Raw genomic sequence first — 19,467 nt, forward strand, 5'->3', positions numbered from 1 at the left:
TTCCTACAGTCTTGTATATCGCGGTGTCTCGATAATCAAATACGATCAGGGTTTAAAAACGACCGGTAACCTCCGTTCTAATGCAAGTAATACGATGTTTATAATTACAGTATAAGTTTCTATTCAAAGAAAAAAATGGTCCAAAAAACAACCAAAATTCACCACCATAGATATAGGAAGATGTGGTATGAGTGCCAATGAGACACCAATGTTTATTCTACTAACGAATCAGTACTGCTAATTGCCTTCACACAGATGAAATCAGACCGAATTCTCACTGTTGGAAAAGTTATTGTGTAAATACTTCACTGCTACTTTTCCATAGGTACTATTTCTGTACTAAAAATCTGTAGTACTGGACATTTACTTTTAATATTAAGTACTATTTCTTTACTTTAAAATTCTTGTAATATTTAGGTATCTGTACTTTACAGTACTTGATTTGTACTTGAAATTTTTGGTACAGAAGTAAAACCAACAGTTATAACAATATTCCATGTTTGAAAATCATAACTTTAAGAGATTTGAAATAGACAAACTTTCAAAATACTGAAAATGTAACGGTGTAACCAAAATTTTGTAGTACTTAAATTTCAAGTACATATCAAGTATTGTAAAATACATGTATCTAAATATTACAATAATTTTAAAGTTACAAAATAGTACTGAATATTAAAAGTAGATTTCCAGTACTATATATTTTTGGTACAGAAATAATACCTATGCAAAAGTAGCTGTGTAAGGATCATCTTAACTACTAGCGTTTTGGTTTGGAGGGGTAACCATTGCATAGTTTCAAGTTTTTAATGCATAGTATTGTGTTTTTTGAATGTTCAACGATGTTGTCTATTTTTCTGAAACTTACGGTTTTAGACTGCAGTTTAGTACTTTCCTTTTTAATTTAAATACGACTATGATGGGGAAACAACTACCAAACAATTTATTTGTCATGAAACATTGTAAATGCATTTGAATCAAAGTTATTTGATGTTCCTTTGTACCATTAATTCCACAGATTATATAGTAGTAACTGACAAATAACAATAATTATCTATTTAGCTGATGCCACTTGCTAGAGTCTGAGGTGTGAATATAAAATGTAATTTTGAAGAACCAGCACGATTGCAAACAACCTTAAGCAACTACTGCATTGAAATATTTTATATGTCTAAGTAGTTAATGATATTGTTTCCTTCCGGTTCACTTGAGGTTAACTCGTGTGCTTAGTTTTATTTTGTGGTGTAATGTTTGTAGACTGTTCTTTGCTTTTTTAGGCATTTAGCAATTTGACCATATGCTATTGTCTTTTGTTCTTCTGTTTTATTTAATTAAATTCATATGTTAATATTTTTCTTTTTAAAAGCAGTAAATACTTACTCTTTCAATATTGTTTCTGCCGTTTTATCCCACTTGAAATTTCCATCAGTTAATGTAATTCCATATTCTGCATATAAATAAGAAATAATAAATCCTCTTTCTTAATTCAAAAATAGAAATATTTAAACTTGTTTGCCAGCATCGAATGTCAACAATTGTGACTTTCCTAATAAACCTTATTGATATCATATGGAATGCTGTTTGCAGTCATGGAGACCTTCTTATGATGCTGAAAGTATGAATTATGCATGACATGTATGATGTGATGTGGAACGAATTATGGTACAATTGTGAATCTTGTATATAATGTAACATATACAAGTATATTAAGTAATTGGAATTGGTGCATGATGGCATAGTTAAATGATTAAAAAAGTAAAATAACAAAAATACCGAAATCAAATGAAAATTCAAGAGGAAAGTCCCTTCTCCAATGGCAAAATCAAAAACTTAAACACATCAAACTACTGAAAACTACTGTCATATTCCTGACTTAGTGCAAACATTTACTTATGTAGAAAATGGCTGATTACACTTGGTTTAATAGCTAGCTAGACCTCTCACTTGTATGACAGTCGCATAAAATTCCAATATATTGACAACAATGTGTGAACAATACAAACAGATATAAAAGGTAAAAATGTAAAAAAAAAGGGGGAGGGTACATAGAAAACTTATAGAACTCAGTTAAAATGATTACTAAAATAATGATTACAGTAATGAAACTAGTTTCTTAATTCTTAAATGATAATTAAAAATCGAGTTACTCAGCGCAACTACATGTATTAGTAGTCTCATAAGCGTTTGTTTAAATATCACATGCTAATTACAGAGTTTTGTTTTTTATTTATTTTTATTCTTTTTGACTTAAGGAAATAAGAGCCTAGACTATATAAAATATTCACTTTTTAATTTCAGATAATTGTCATAATTACTGTAATGCTTCATTCATACCGTTTATTTATGGTCTAAGACTGTCAATTAACCTTGAAATGTGGTCATTTTGTTTCGTCATAGGGGTGCTGTATCGGTGGCTTTTACCCAAAATATCCTTCTATTTTATTTATATTAATTATCAATTATGGGCTTTTGACGAGGTCAATACATTATATATAGACCTGTTCAGATTATATTGACCGAGGTTTAATATAAAATTACAGGTCCATATATAAAGTATTGACTGAGTAAAAGTCCTTAATTTATATATATATTATATGTATATAGTGTAAGTTTGAAAATGATATTGACTCGATGTTACTATTTTTGGAAATGAAGTTGACTGGATTTTACTATATTTAGTAACATGGAGTCAATATCATTTTTAAAAATAGTAGCTGGAGACAATATGTCAAAATAGTGAAAAAAATACAAAATATATTAATTCGGAAACACGTGATCAAATAAACCAATGAGAAACAGGAAAATCGAACTATATGTAATATAGACAAATATTACATCTCTTGTTTTCATTGGATATTATGATCACGTGTTTCAAAGGTTATTTTGTGTATCCGAAGCTTTGTTTCTATTTTTAAGTATATTGAAGCTATGTTTCTATTTATATGTATATTGACGGTCAATATAAAAAATCTTGCTAAATTTAGATTTATGACGTCATGACGTCACAAATAACAACCATGGAGGAAGCGCCGCAGACGAAAAGAAAAGTTGCAAATTTATCAGAAGGAGATATCAAGAATTTTATGTTAAATACAGACGCTAAGAATACAAGAAAGCTAAGGCAACAAGCTATGAAGTTATTCCAAGAATATTGAAATTTTCAATTATATGTTAACATTCTTGCAAAATACAATTTAAAAATACAGAGAAAGAACATTGAACGCCATTTTCCAAATACATTATTTACATATGTAATATATAAATTAAGGACTTTCACTCAGTCAATACATTATATATGAACCTGTCAAAAGTCCATAATTGATAAGTAACTACTCACTTGTCTCTTTACTCCGTGTTATAAAATCGTCATCTATTTCCTCATTGTTAAGAAAATTCTCGATTCGTTGATACGATACGTAAGCCTAAAACAGAAATGTTGCAAAAAAGATGTCAAGTTTTATTGCATTCTGAAGCGTACAAAAGGCTTTAAAGTGCCTAGTGTTAAAGTTTAACGTAAGAACAGGATATATGACGTCGAACTGCTATGTGCAAAAGACTAGATCAACGATTTGTTGAATTTGTAATTTAAAACAAGAGAGCTTTAACTATAAGAGAAATAGTTTCAACAACTAGAGAGAATTGGATATAGTTTAATATAAACTCTCGATATTTGATATAATTATCAATAATAAACTCGACGATCGAAGGCTCGTTTATTAATCTATTTAAATTAAATACCTCGAGTTTATATCAAGCGATATGCAATTCTCGTTTGTTATTAAACCTATTATTAGCAACTAAAAACCCAACGTTTTTTATCACAATACTTTGCTTTTTCTATTATCATCTCCTTGATAGAGGGTTGTTGCTTACAATGAAGCTATTCAATTCACAATTCCTAGTGTTAAAATTGACGTCAACCCTTAAAAATGTTTACAAAAAACACCATGATGTGTTTTGGCCGTAATGGAATATTTGTCACAGACATTTTGCAATCATCAACACAATATTATCGTCTTTGTTTTGAGTGTGACACAGTGTTACCGATTGAGACTTATCATCGAATTGTACTTGTTATGAACAACATCACGAGTGCCACATATGGTGCAGGATCTCCTTATTCTTCCCGATGGTCTGGGAGTCCATCCTGGTTTCAGGAGTGAATTGTGTTGCTCAGTATTTTTGTAGGCATTTGCTTCTCTTTTTTGTCGTTTGCAATTTTCTTTCCATAATCTTGTCGATTTTTCTTTCATTTATTATGTCTGATAGTAGCTGTGGTATATTCATTTTTTTTAAGCATTTCTACTGCGGATTGGTAAAACCAAAGCAAGGTATTAGCGATTTTATTTTGGATTTTTCATTCATCATGAAATGGCTATGTCTATTTCTCGTTCTGTCGTTCAAATATTTTAACGTTAATGACCCTATTTTACCAAACTTAAAGTCTCAGTAGTTCATTAGAGAAAACCATAGTTTTACCGATTTTTAAATCTCATAACTCAATCAAGAACGTTCAAAACGAAGTAGAAAATAATAATAAAGTAATAACTCCAAAAAGAGAGAGACTAGGCATATATGTAAACAGGTTACTTTCTCTTGCAATGCACGCATCACCCGCCAGGCGAAAAATGTTTCCTGTTGTTCTTGGCACTCACCTGATTAAAATTGTTGATAGTATGTGTAACGGCATGCAAAGCCCAGTGAAGATTTCTAAACATCCAGGTAAATAAGAATATTTTCTCTGCTGACATAGCGTCGTTAGGGTACAAGAACACATACGAACCAAAAGTACAAAATGATATCTGAAAAACAATTCAGGTGGTAATTAATAAAGAACTTTATTGTATGGCATAACATTGCACCTTGTTTGTCTCTCGTTAGTATATATGTCATTATCATGATTACGCTATTGTTCTTTTTTTACATGCACAATGATTGATTGATTTATTGATTCATTCATTGATAAATTGATTTGTGTTTGATGGCAACTTCGAAATTTTTAAGCTATTTCATGTCATACATCTTGTTTTTCTATGTCTATTGTTGGCGACTTTACACTAAATTTTGGATGTGTACTGATTGATATTTATGTCTGGGAACCATGATTTGTATATCAGTTGTTATTGCCTTCGACTAGCGTTCAGTAACTTCGAGTACTCTGATCTTCACTTAATGTATTTTTTTGTTATTTGTTTTTGTGCTTTGCGCCAATCTGAAATATTAATCCCTGTTCAATGAATGTTTACAGTTTGTTCTTAAGGTGTGTTGTTTAACCAGTGTCAAATGATATGAGAGGTTGGATCGCTTATTAAACAACGCTACATTTTGTGTGTGCCTGTCCCAAGTCAGGAACAAATAATTCAGTGGTTGTCGTTGTTTATTGTCTGTCATATTTGGTTTTTTTTTCCTTGTTGATTTTACTTACATCAGGTCTATGGGGTCGTTGGTTTTGGTTTGTTAGTTGGTCTCTTGTAGAATATTTGTTGACGTATCAGCAATCATTTCGCATATTTTTATTTTTATTTATCATGATATATGTCATCTCGAATTTTAACCTGTAATTACCAGAAGTGTCGTATGATCTGTTAATCAACAGATTGCGTATTGTGACATTTTAATTGTATTGCGGATTCTTATGTCTGTTGATGCATGCATAGCAGGAACATACCTTACAACAGTGTGTCAAACGATTCCCACATTTCAGTTGTTATTTATGTTTTGATGTTTATATTCATAACAGATTTGCAGGAGTCAATTCTGGTTATAACAGAGCTTACGTTGTTGAATAGTTATTTTTTATCTTGATTGTGTTGTTTGCTGTTGTTTGTGTTGTGGTGGATTTTCGTTTTGTTCACGATGCTGTTTGTTTTCACTGGACCTAATTTTTAAATTGCACACTAGTATCCTTTTTTGTCTTGGTACAGACCCAAGTAATGGAGTTGTTTTATCAGTTGAACGTACGCAATAAAATGTCCCTTTAAAGTGTTGTTTATACGTCTCAAAAGTCAACAATAAGATATGGGACAGGATTGCTTCCCTTCATTAGTAGATACTAAGTCAGCCGTAAGCGGTTGAGCTAAGGAAGTACTTCTTTAGCTCAGTGGGTTAGAGCGCTGCACTTTAATACAGAGAGTCCCGGTGGAGACAATGTGATTTTCTCAGAAGCATCATGCTCTCCGGTTACAGGTATACAAAAACCTGCATATTCCAGATACCAGCGTAACTAAATATCCGCTTGAAACTTGGACAAGCTATGGTAGAAACAACTATTTTTTTTCCTACAACCGACGTAAAAAAACTCCATAAAAGACGTAGAGGTGATTGAAAGTTTTATAAAGATTGATTGGCTGCTAAAATATTTACCATAAAAGGCGTTGATGATGACAATGCGTGCTGGAATGTTTCCATTCTTTTAGTTTTTTGTCTCATATTTAATTCTTTATCGCGTATTTCTGTAATACGTTGCATAAACGACTCTTCCCATGCATACATCTTCATAACCTTCAACAAATTCAAAATAAACATGTCATGGGGTTATCTTATATTTTTAAAAGAAACAGAAGACTTCAAACCCAATGCTACATGTACCTTGTACCCAAACTTTCCACGTTCTATATGTGTATGTCCCAAGTCAGGCGCCTGTAATTCACTGGTTGTCGTTAGTTGCGGTATATCATATTTGTTTTTCGTTCATTGTTTTGTACATAAATTAGGCAGTTCGTTTGAATTGTTTTACATTTGTTATTTCGGGGCCTATTATAGCTTACTATGCGGTATGGGTTTTGCAATTGTTGAAGGCCGTACGGTGACCTATAAATGTTAACGTCTGTGTCATTTGGTCTCTGATGGAGAGTTGTTTCATTGGTAATCATACCGGTACCACATATTCTTGTTTTAATACATGTATTACTATAATGAAATGAATTTATTATAAAGTATTACAATTTAATTTCAGTAAAGGGCCACACAGTTTCTCACTGCCAGGAAAGTTATTGTAAATTCCAGTCAGCTGTTAACATTGAATTGTCTTGTTATAAAAAACTAGATGAATCTAAGTTTCAAGGCGGCTAGTTCCTCATTCAAATAGTTTGTAAAATATAATTCAATAAAAACTTCAAAATCAAAATTAAAAATAGGCTGCCAACAATCGAAAGGGATCTATAATAATTTAAACGATATACATCTTACTGCACCAGATGCGCATTTCGACAAGTAATGTCTCTTCGGTGATGCTCCAGGTCAAAATACTTGAAAGTCTTAAACCTAATACAAACGTTGAAGAGCTGATCACCTTAAGGAACCTAAAGTATAGCCAAAACCGGCTCTAATTCTATAAAGGTGGAATTATCAACCAACTTTATCAAATTGATCACAAAGCTACTTACGCGTATCCCGTTTAAAATCTCATTCATCATTTTGATTCTTGCATCAGTGAAACTCTTCTTTAAAACCTGTTAAAAAGTATAATGAACACGGAGTTGTCAAAAGACATCATATCAGCTATTTGAACATTTGTCGATACCGATTGTATGTTAATCAATTTACTGTATCAACAGGTATTGAATTGTTGTAACCGTATATTGGGAATTGGCGGTCGCAATTGCAGAAGACAATGTAACTGGTGACGCAGCGCATTACAATTATTGCTTCTGCTGTGGTTGAAAAGAGTATGAAATCTAAATAGATTATTGATCGTATTCAGTTTGCTGCATTTCCGTTATATACCGGTACATGTTAATCAAGCAAGGTATACCTGCCCATTAGGACCCCAAAAGTAGTCTCTAGTTTTGTTATCTATGACTGTCTTAGAATTACATGAATAAAATGTATATGTTGTTGAAAGTTTTTTAACATCCCTTTTACATACATGCCCTTTTTTTATTTATCATGCTGTTTGATTTTTCATCTTACTCTGCATTGACAGATCTTTGATATAATCACTTTTTCAGGATACATGTATTCACCAATAAGATAATAAATGAACATAAGAGACCATATTAAATAATACACAGGTCTTTGGTGGTTTATTACATATTTTATATATATAATTATATATCTTGTTATTCACTCTCTTAGAATTGACGTAGAAAAGAAAAAGTTTAATTCATCATAACATGATTGTATTATTTGCAGATTCGAATACATTGTTGCTATGGCAACCAAATTAAAATTCTTCAGTTATTTCGTTGGTAAAGCTACCATTGCATTTTAATTAATAGAGAAAGTCTTGAACCCCACACACACACACCCAAAACACACTATAATAGATAAGTATACATGTGAAAACAAATATATAAAAAAAAGAATGAAAATTTTTAATAAAATCGAAACTAACAAAAATGACCATAATTCTGTTATTTTGAAGAATCTAGCAAAATAACTTGTCAGGGTATTTCTAATCTATGTATGCTTCATTTAAATGCAAATAAAACTTATTTTAATCCTGGTCCCTCGCTGTCTGGGAGATTCTCTGGAAGTTCGTGTCCGTCGGTACATGTTTACATATCATTAGTCTATAGTTGCGGCTTTGTTCACTTAAGTGTGAACAATAATTATCATTTATACTTACGTGAAAAGCATGTGATTTCTTTATGAATATTGAAAATATAGGCATAAGAACCACCAAGGCACCAACACCTATCACTACTGCATTTCCTGTTGAAAGAAATGTATTCTATAATGTTAATGATGCAAAGTGTTATAAAAAATAATCTAGATATTTAACAAACAAACGTATTTGAACTTCATCTATCATGCACTATACAATTATAGAGGAAGATAATACTTCCTTACAATTCACAATGTAATCTTTACAACGGTGCAAACGATTAAAATACATCCGTTAAAATTTAACTAACGGTACGTGAATTGAAGAATGTGTTGACGATGTTCAAGGTGCTGTATATTTAAGCAAAGCAAACCTGCTGCGGGAACATAAAGAGGTAAAGCTGTGCATTGTCTTTCTGACTAATTTTTGTGGGTTCTTCAAAGGATCGGAAAGAAGGGAGTATGATATGAACCAATATTTTTTTCCACTAAAATTACAAAAGTATAACAATTGTCAAAGGATTTGAAATTGTGTAATACTATTGTTTTTTTAATAAATAGAATGTTGACCAATATTCACATATTGATGAATGATGTCTCGTAGCAAAATATGTTTTGGTAGACCTCACTCAACTCAATCATTATTATTTATGAAAATCGCAGGTTTTTTAACTGATAATTTGTATTAGATGTAAGACTCTCATATCTAAGGGGAGTCGGTCCCTCATTAGAAATGAGAGGCTTACAGCTGAAATAAATATTTGATTTTTTTCTCTTGAGCTAAAATGTGCAATTTGTTCTGATAAAAAAGAAAAAGTGTCATTATGTAAAATTTTCCAAATGCAGTAACACTTTCAGATAATGTTTTTGTAGTTATTGATTAGGAATGGAATTTTAATTACGTCAGTCATCATAATGATCCGATAACTTATCACTGCTTTTGTATGGAAATATTAATCGCTGTACTATCTTGTATTTTCCTGGTTTAATTGCAAAATCTAAGTTTCTTACAGATAAATGATGACGCTTGCATTTAAGTTGTTATGTTTTTGGTCTTTGATTTTTTTTTCTACATGTACATACAATACAGAAGTTTAAAGCACTAAACTAAATACAATTCAAAAGTATGAATAATGATTTATTTCCCCGTTGTAAAATCCCTGCATGCATCGTATAGAGCTTTACAAAATTTGGCAAATATATATCTATATATACCTAGCGTTCTCCATGTGATATAAAAGCAGGTACAGAAAACTAATGGAACTGCCCATACATCATTTATACTCCACATACATGCTCCTATTTTCCCGGCATCAACCGACAATAGATTTATAATCTCTCCTACTGTAGAAGATTTTCTTGATGTATTTGATAGTCTTAGTATCTACAAAAATACATAAGTATATATAGTAAATACACTCTCTGGAAGACACAACAATATAAGTGTACCGCTGTTCATATCTCATAAATCCATACGAGCATACAACTCAAGGTAATACACACAACTGATGGAATCGCAGGAACTCCAAAAGCAGCGAGACCGGATGCGTTGACATGACGATAGGGTATGCGTCTCCTATTATGCATGTATCACCCGCAATACAAATCAAGCATTAGAAATGGGACAACTCAGCAAATTGACAGATCAAACTACTATTCTGGAATTTTAAGATATATGACCGTAAAAACATGTCTCTATAAGCTGAAACACAGACATATCGTAACAGTCAACCAATTCGTGATCACGTGTTCGTGATGGTGATCGTAAATCGTGCGTAGTGTCGATTTCAGTAGTCCTTTCTCATAACTCTGTTAGAGGTTTTTTTAAGGAGCACACCTTTGTTGATAAAGTCGGAATAGTGTGAACATGCACGAGAGTAACGTATCAATTAACAGTGGCGGATCCAGAAGGGGGGGGGGGGGGGGGGGGGGGGTTCCGGGGGGTTGGAACCCCTCTTTTTTTCTTGACGATCAATGCATTTGAATGGTGAATTGGGACATATAGTTGGAACCCCCCCCCCCCCTTTATCCTAGGTTGGGACCCCCCACCCCCCCCCCCCTTTTAAAAATAACTGGATCCGCCCCTGAATTAAGATATGTAAACGCAAATACAATAGAGCAGATTGTATGTTACTGCTGAGTAATGGGAAGTTGATAATTGAAAAGTAGAGATCATAACGTTAGTTTTGTGTTAGATTCTATATTGCAGTTGTTCATCTGAGTCAATATCAAAGAAAAAAAAGTTCACTGGGCTATATAAGAAGGAAGCAATTACTAAACGGTGTGCATGTAAGTAACGAAAGTGAATGATTTATCAAAGTAACAATAAAAATGACAAAAAAATTACAATATTATTTCTTTAATATTTCAAAATTATAACCATGATAACTGCATGTCCGACTAAATTTTTTTACCATCATATATTTTCAACTGCTTTGTGTATGTTAATTCACCTTGTTCTTTTGCATATTACATACATATAATTTAAGCAAATATGTCTGAGTTAAATAAATTATATAATTAAATTGTATTGTTATAAGACGTGTACAGCATATTGAAGTTCCCGCATAAAGTGTTGTAGGTTGCACGTTTTGGTTTTCTCTTTATTAAGAAAAGCAATTTGTTTTCGTGATCAATAAAACAGAAAGCTAAAATAACGTTACTATATAGGCAAATAATCTAATTTTGGATGTAACGCGTCTTCTGATTGGCCGACAGTGTTTTGTCTATCAGCTCATATACATAATTTTGTCATGTGACGTTTTTTCGTGATTTACTCCGGCTTAAAATGGAATTTAGAATTAAATTATAAGGAAAGACTGTAATATTTTTTCTGTCTATTCGAAATAACATAAAAAATGTGGTTCATAATACTTTAAAATAACCTGCTACGCGGGTTATTCAGTGTGCACCACATTTTTTATGTTATTTCTTCATAGACAGAAAAAAAATTACAGTCATTCCTTAAATGTAAAATTAAGAGAGGAAATCGAAGTAAATGAAAAAGAAAAATAAGTAAATTTAAAGACACGCTATACGTTTAAGGCGACCGAAGAGCTTTTCTGGATTTACCATTGTCAGGAAAACTCAAAGCCGAATATTTGAAAGCTAAGAATGTTGATGAACCGAAACTGTTGAAGAGCTGTATAACCAAAAAGGACTTTTAAAAAAAGCCAAAATCCATTTAAGGCCAATTTTTCCTAAGGAAGTTGAAACCTTACAAATGTAAGTTTCTTCACAATTTCAAAATTTAGAAACGGACAATTTTGAAGAGGTTTGTTTTAACAATTTAAACAAATTTTCTCTTTCAATTAATCTTTAATTAGTCTCATGTCAAAACTGTTCATCAAATCACAAAGGGCTTATTATATACATGTGTTTGTACCTTCTTATAAATTGCTACTGTAAGTGCCAGTTCATTCTTTCTCCCTGCTTCCTGAGTCATGTGTATATGATGCATCACAGCAAAGATTCTAATCAGTTCGATTCCAAAGATACAAAAGGCATACACGTAGCCTTTCTGTGTCTCTTCGGGTGACTCTGACGATATACAAGCTAACAACAATCTATGAATAAAAACAACAAGATGAATTATGAGCTATAGCATCACATAGCATTCTCACTTGAGACTTGATACCAAATTTTGGGAAACTCTGATTCATAGTTTAAAATGCGACAAGTATATTATAGGTTGACAAGAGGTTGCCTAGTATGTTCTTCTTCGGAGAGAGAGTTTTAATGCATCACACAAAAATTATATTTATTAAAATGTACGTAGTGTATAATAATGAATTATATAATTAAATGTTTTTGAAAAGAAAACGGTACCCAGTACGCCGGAAACATTGAATCAAATATTAAATAATTAGTATGATATATATATATAAACCAAGTATGTCTATCTTTTGGAGGAGCAATCTCCGTCAGATTCGTCATGTTTACACAGGAGCTGCTAGAGAAAAATAATAAGAAGCTAAAATTATCTTTGTTTTCCATTATAGATGGTGTTTCTAATTGAATTAATGCACACATGTAATACACTTTGGCCCTTTTTTTACTTCAATGAATAGTTAATTGTTGTACAAGTAGAATTTTCCATAGCCAATGTTTGACCGAGAATGATTGCATGACCAAGCTTTGATTAAATTCGTGTAAAAAGTGTGTTGATACATGATTATATTCAAAACTTACGTCAAGGTGAATGGATGTGCGATATCTGTTCCATGTGTAATTAATTTGTTCAATGCAGACAATAGTAATTGTGGTCCTGATGCCTTACAAATACAAGTCAGTAACCTGGCTTTTGGAATTTTCTTCTTGTCCAAGTGCTTGTCCTTTTTCTCACTATCACAAATATAAAAATAATATATTTTTTAAATGTTTTCCTGTTGATTGACAGTTAAATGTCATATGAACCTCTGAAGGACGTCATTTGCGGCTTGCCATATTTGAAATGAGACATGTGATACCTGGTGAGCTGCCGATGGTTATTGGTGCAAAATGGAAAAGACTATCTATGTTGAAAAACGTTTATCTGATATTTTTGTCATTCAATTTGATTTTGAACAATAACGTAGGTTTAAACTTATTTTTATGTTTTTACTTATCATCAGACTGTGTTTTGGTATAAGATAGTATATACAAAGAGGGAAACCGTATGCTAGCTGTTCAGACAAAAAATCGCTGGAAATCTTATGCTCCTTTATGATGTATAATGGAAATAGAAAGGAATGACAAAATTCTTTTTTTAATTATAATATTTCTGATGTCAGGAATTATCTCCCGCGTGCTTGCAAGTGACTCTGATTCCTTGTCTGGAGTATTATGTTTGGTCTAATTATACTATTTCTGATGTCAGGAATTATCTCCCGCGTGCTTGCATGTGACTCTGATTCCTTGTCTGGAGTATTATGTTTGGTCTAATTATAATATTTCTGATGTCAGGAATTATCTCCCGCGTGCTTGCATGTGACTCTGATTCCTTGTCTAGAGTATTATGTTTGGTCCCTTTTTGTTTGATCAACCCTTCAGTATATGTAGTGGGTTTTATATTTCCAATATTTTGGCTAAGTGCATCACTGAAGAGATATAAGCAGTTAAAATGCGCATTGAACGCAGTAAATTGGTGCCGTTAAATGATAAATATTATTGTATAAGGGAGATAACCATGTGCTATAAACCTGTTAGCTCGGGTTACTTCTTTTGTCCAATATTTTTCGAAGTTTGCCATGCATGTTTTTGTTGTACTGGATGGTGCAAATGGTGGCAAATCAGTTAGTTTTAAGCTGTTATCACGTCCTTTTCTAAACAGTCTGAAAGTACAATGTTCAACTTGAATGTAACATGTCGTCGTGTGAATCTTATAATGGTGTATTTCACATTTGGCAATATAGTGGTTAAAATCTAACTTAATGTTTAAAAGCACAATATCATTAAAATTTGTCTTAGTCATTAAAACTTATATATAGGAATTGAATTCACGTACATAAAAAGAAACTCTATGTTCGATTGTTTATTTAATTGACAAACATTTAAGATAAATAAACATCCCCTTTTCTGGAGATATAACACTTCACTACAAACAATGCTGTTTTAGAAATGTATCCCTATATTTATATTTGAGATAGATCATAATTTTTTAACTGTATAATATCCCCAGTTCTGGACTTCAGGATTCGCTAAGGACTGCTCATAGATTGAGTTCAAACCATGCAAACAATTTAAGCATACAACTAGTAAGATGATTTTGAAAACAATTATTTTACAGCAAAAATACATGAAATTAAATAATGGTGATGCAGCACTATAAGGATATTTTCCTGTGTAACAACTAGATGAATAATCTATTATAATCCAATGGGAATGTAAAGACGATATAACAGTATAGATCAGACAAAACCTCGTAGGGTGCAATCATATCGTATAATAGTTGCCTATAAGGAGATAGACCATTGCACTTGGATATCAAATATATAGTTTTAAATTTTTATCAAAAGTGGACATATAATACTATAAGATTCACACGACCATGTGTTTATAGACTGATTAATAAAACAAAAATGGTAATTTGAAATAAGGTCAAATAATAATCTTGAAATATGTATGTGGCATTTGTTAACTGTAGGAAGAAAATAATCTGATCACATGACAAAACTTGCTCATTTATGCACGTCAAAACAAATAGGGATATAATTAGTATATGACTAATACCTGATATCAGAGTGACTGTAACGCGTGGTTCAGGCCATTTTTTTTTTTTTCTTTTTTTTTTTTTTTTTTTTTGGAGGGGGGGGGGGTCCAACCATCACAATACTATGAAACGTTTGCATAATTAAAACAAAACAAAACCAGAAAAAGGGGGGTTCCAACATTTAAAATTTTTATTATTACTATTAGGACTTTCCACTTTCCCGTGCAAAGACCTTTAGGATTTGTTCTGATTTTTTTTTTTTTTTTTTTTTTTTTTCCTCTACTTAATTTTTTTCATGCACTGTATTGTTATTTCACAAGATGTCGCTTAGATATTTTGCATATGATATCGAACAGTTTATACACTTTTGAAACTGACACCGCTTAACCGAACACTTTCTCATGTAAGAGTTATCTCCCCGAACACTGTTTTTTTTTGTGCGTACTATCTTTCGCAACCGTAAAAGATTACGACAAATTTATTTTACCAAATAACTCGTTACATCCTCAGGTTGTCAAGAATAATCTTTATCGAAGAGATCTGAACATTCCATATGAGAGTTATTTCCCCTTATGTATTTGACATAAGAGAAATGTAATAGAAACTCATAAATCTTTAGTGATAGAGACCTAGGGTCTTCTGATTTGAGGTCCTGGGTCCATCAAAAAGAAAATAAAGTCAAGGTCAAAGGTCAAAGGTCAAGGTCATGTTTTAATTTTTTGCTTTTGCTTGTGCATGCTACTCCTAAGAAACTGTAATAGATATCGACAAATATTTCCACTTAATTGTTATTTGTGATCTGTTGCAATAGGAAATTTCTATTCCAAGCGAAGTGATAACATTCACTAGGAGTTTTCTCCCCTTGAATGTTAAAAGTTAGATGAATTGTAATATAACTTATTAACAATACATAATAGAGACCTATGGTCTTTTGATATGAGGTCCTTGCTTGATGACCTTGAAATTGAGGTCAAGGTCATAGGTAAATTTGACGTTCTAGATATTAACCTTTGCTTTAACTTCATATGTATACATGATAAAACCATGGGACTTTGTGCATTAGGTTGCAAGCCATATGACTTTGAAAAAGCCAACCGGAAGTGACCATGTGTAAACCGGAAGTAGCTATTTTTTGTACTTATTTAATGTAAAAGTATATAGAACCATGATACATTTTTGGAATCAGTGTCAAGTAAACTATCAAATAAAACCGAAAGTGACATTTTTCAAACCGGAAGTAACAAATTATCTCCTTTATTTCAAACAAAAATGTATAGAAACCATATATATTTGACACTGGAAATGACATTTAAAACCGGATTTTTATATTTTCATATCAAAATATATCGTTTCTGGTGGAAAGACGGAACAATTGGTTTTTAATTACTATTATTATTATTATTGTTGTTAATAATATAAGCAATTTCAACTTACGGCTCTACCCAGCTAAACGTAAGTGACGATAAAACAGATATATTGGTTTTGCTCAAATCATCTTCAGGAACCTAAAATAAACACCACAATATCTGTGAATCTATAGCCAGGTATCTATGATGAAGAGTTTATTGTAACAGTACATAGTGTTGTTTTTTTTTATATGTTTATACGTCTGTTTGTCTGCTTTTTAAAGGAGTCGGGTGTTGTTTTTTAATGTAATTTGTTGTATTGTGCAGTATTTTCTTGCGATCGGTTATCTCTTTTTTCTGTATCAGTCACCACATACATTATCAGCGTTCACAGCCCCATATGTCAAACATTAGGACCAACAGTCATTTCCAAAATAGCATTCGCTAGCCTTTGTATAGGACATGCATTCATGTAAGTAACCACGAGGTGTATTTGACTGTGGCAAGGTTTTGTGATTCAAAACAAATGTAAAGAATCACATAGCGTCTTTCGGGAAAAATGCTTAATTTCTAACGACACCATACACTCTTATTACTTCTACAACACCTTTTTAGTAGGATGAACCTACTATCCTACAAATAATGAAAATAATTATGATAGCATCCGAAATTCTGTGAGATTACATATATTTTATACCCTGGGTGATATTCAAAGGCGTACCGAATAAGTTTTATCGCATAATGACGTCCTTTAAAATGAAAAGTCAAACAATGGCGTGTCTGTATTTTTATTTTTATGGGTACGGATATCTATTTCGGTTGGTTCCCCCCGTAAATATTAAGTTTGCCTCTGGGGTATACTAATATCGGACGGGACCCTCATAATGGAAATACCTGTTGTCCTTTTAATTCTGAAACTGCGAATTATATGCGCCTCAGCATGAATTTACAACTGGTTGTCATGCGCCTCAGCATGGATTTACAACTTGCTGTAGGATGTTACAGCGTCGATTTTTGATACGTTAATCATTATAAGGCGGGGTTAATTCGCAGTTGTGGCGTAATATTCCATTGCTAAAAAAGTATTACAAATTATATATTACTGATTTAAATGTCACCTGGTTTCCTGAAGAAGAATCCACAATATTACTGTTGTAAAACAATGACTCAACCAGGCGAATCAATACCAGTACACAATATAACAAAAGGATGCTGCTTTGTAAAAAATCATAGGTTCCATTCTGAAAAAATAGAAAATGTTCTTTATTCAAATTGAACTGAAAATTTTTAAATATTTTTTTTTTTTTTTTTTATAGTACCGGTTCTTTTTCTAGATCATATATTGACTGTGTCATTGATGGAGTTTAACGCAACTTTCAACACTATCATGCTATTTCGTGGATGTCAGTTCTTATTTGTGGAGGAAGCCGGAGTACTCGTAGAGAACCACCGAACTTCAGTAGGAAAACTACTTACAATCCTAATCAATTAAGATTGGAGTCGAGTAGACCTGCCACGTGCTGGATTCGAACTCACAACCGCAGTCTTGACAAGTTAGCGATACAGTAGTTCGACTTCTAAGAACATTCGACCACCGATGCCTCATCTTTATCATATAAACATTAAAACAAAAGTAGAGTATAGTATTTACTAAATAACATATAGTTTTCTGAGGTAAAATAAAATTATCAACTCGAGTTATTGACAATTTTATTATATTAATGAAATGAAATAACGATTGATAATATCAAGCGATATCTAATTCCATGCGCGGATCAAGCCATTTTAAAAAGGAGGGGGTAACACCATGAAACCCTCAAATAATTTTAAAAAAAAAGAGCTAAATATTTAAAAAAAAATCAAAAATAAAGGGGGGCTTCCAAAACCCGGAACACCCCCTTGGATCCGCCAATGAATTCACACTACATAGCTAGTGACTAAACATCTTTCTCTCAATGTAAACATTATATTTGTCCTCAAATTCTACTTAACAAGCATCACTTTAAATATAAATCCGCTAACGTGCTAAGAACTTTTGTTATGCTTTAGAATGGAAATAATTTCTACAAAGAGAATATTTCTTGTTGACAAATGTGACTGCTTGCATGTATGCCACACTTTGAAATAAAAAATCTCTTTTGTCAGGATGATACTTATCTTTACAAGTCAACACTGACCTAACGAATAGCCAATAGAACGTTCCCAATTTCGTACCACATTGCAGTATGAGCATATCAAAATTACGTATTTTTCGTATCACTTATTTATAGCACACTCCATTCGGTGTGATACTAAAAGAATCTGTTCATGCGGGAAATAGATGACAAACCGCAACCATAATAAAATGTAGGATACAAAGCTTGCAAAATCATAAAAATACAAAGATATCTATTAAACAAGATAACTCAGTAATTCAAATTGTCATTCTTTTTGCACCAAATCAGGATTATGACAGTTGTTTCTAATCGTTCTGTCGGTTGATATAGTTTAGCGTTTGGTTTTTATGGACTTCACTTTTTAAATGTACCTTAGATTTCGGTATTTTTCTTATTAGAATTGTTAGATATATTTTGCCATACAGATCCTCCTACTTTCAAATTGTTGGTTTTGATCATTCCTGAAGAAGTTAACCCAGGAAAGCTGTACAAAAGCCCAAAATGTGCAAAGAGTTGTTCTCATTCAAAATCAAAATCCCAAGTAGTTGACCCGATCAAAATCGAACCAGGGGCATCTAAAAATTAAATTATAAAAACGAAGAATGCCAGCCAAAGTGGTTACGTACAATAATGATTATGATGGATGGCTATTTATCGTCCACTAGCAACTTTTTCATGCATATTTAGAACAATAAAACTTTTATTCAATACGAAGGTTGAGCGCTCTCAAACATGTTTAGTCCCGCCACATTCTGTATGTGCCTGTCCCAAGTCAGTAGCCTGTAATTCATTGGTTGTCTTTGGTCATCTCTGTAACATTTGTTTTTCGTATACTATTGTTATAATTAGGCCGTTAGTTTTCTCCATTGAATTGTTTTATGTTTTTCATGTCGGGGCTTTTTATAGTCAACTATACGGTATGGGTTTCTCTCATTGTTGAAGGCGTTACGATTGCTCATTATTGCTTACATCCACTTCATTTGAACTTTGGTAGATATTTGTCTCATTGGCAATCATGCCAGATCTCCTTATTTGTACTTGATTGAACTTGACCTACATGCTACTTCAAAATGTACTTTACACTACTCTTACTACAAATTGCCGCCAACTAAACGGAAAAGCAGCTACCACGGTACCAATTTGAAGGTCTTAGTTTTGACCCGATCGGGTATTATTAAATAACTAAGAACTAAAGGAACGACCATTTAACTTCAAGAAGTGGGGTTATGGT

General features: G+C 32.3%; 1 protein-coding gene across 6 annotated transcripts in view; it reads right to left on the reverse strand.

Moving 5' to 3' along the window:
- The window catches only part of LOC127707424 (multidrug resistance-associated protein 1-like), a 63,874-nt gene that overhangs the window by 36,643 nt on the left and 7,764 nt on the right, over positions 1-19,467 (reverse strand). For all 6 annotated transcript variants that reach the window (XM_052211932.1, XM_052211935.1, XM_052211934.1 and 3 more), the window contains exons 5-16: positions 17,199-17,321; positions 16,169-16,239; positions 13,725-13,856; positions 12,736-12,888; positions 11,930-12,110; positions 9,760-9,928; positions 8,567-8,652; positions 7,383-7,448; positions 6,361-6,498; positions 4,653-4,799; positions 3,335-3,419; positions 1,378-1,444 (exon numbers count right to left, since the gene is read on the reverse strand). In XM_052211932.1, the coding sequence (XP_052067892.1) occupies positions 1,378-1,444; positions 3,335-3,419; positions 4,653-4,799; positions 6,361-6,498; positions 7,383-7,448; positions 8,567-8,652; positions 9,760-9,928; positions 11,930-12,110; positions 12,736-12,888; positions 13,725-13,856; positions 16,169-16,239; positions 17,199-17,321 (1,418 nt within the window). The remainder of the gene's footprint in view (positions 1-1,377; positions 1,445-3,334; positions 3,420-4,652; positions 4,800-6,360; positions 6,499-7,382; positions 7,449-8,566; positions 8,653-9,759; positions 9,929-11,929; positions 12,111-12,735; positions 12,889-13,724; positions 13,857-16,168; positions 16,240-17,198; positions 17,322-19,467) is intronic.

This window comes from Mytilus californianus, unplaced genomic scaffold, assembly GCF_021869535.1.
Source record: "Mytilus californianus isolate M0D057914Y unplaced genomic scaffold, xbMytCali1.0.p SCAF_7, whole genome shotgun sequence".
NCBI lineage: Eukaryota > Metazoa > Mollusca > Bivalvia > Mytilida > Mytilidae > Mytilus > Mytilus californianus.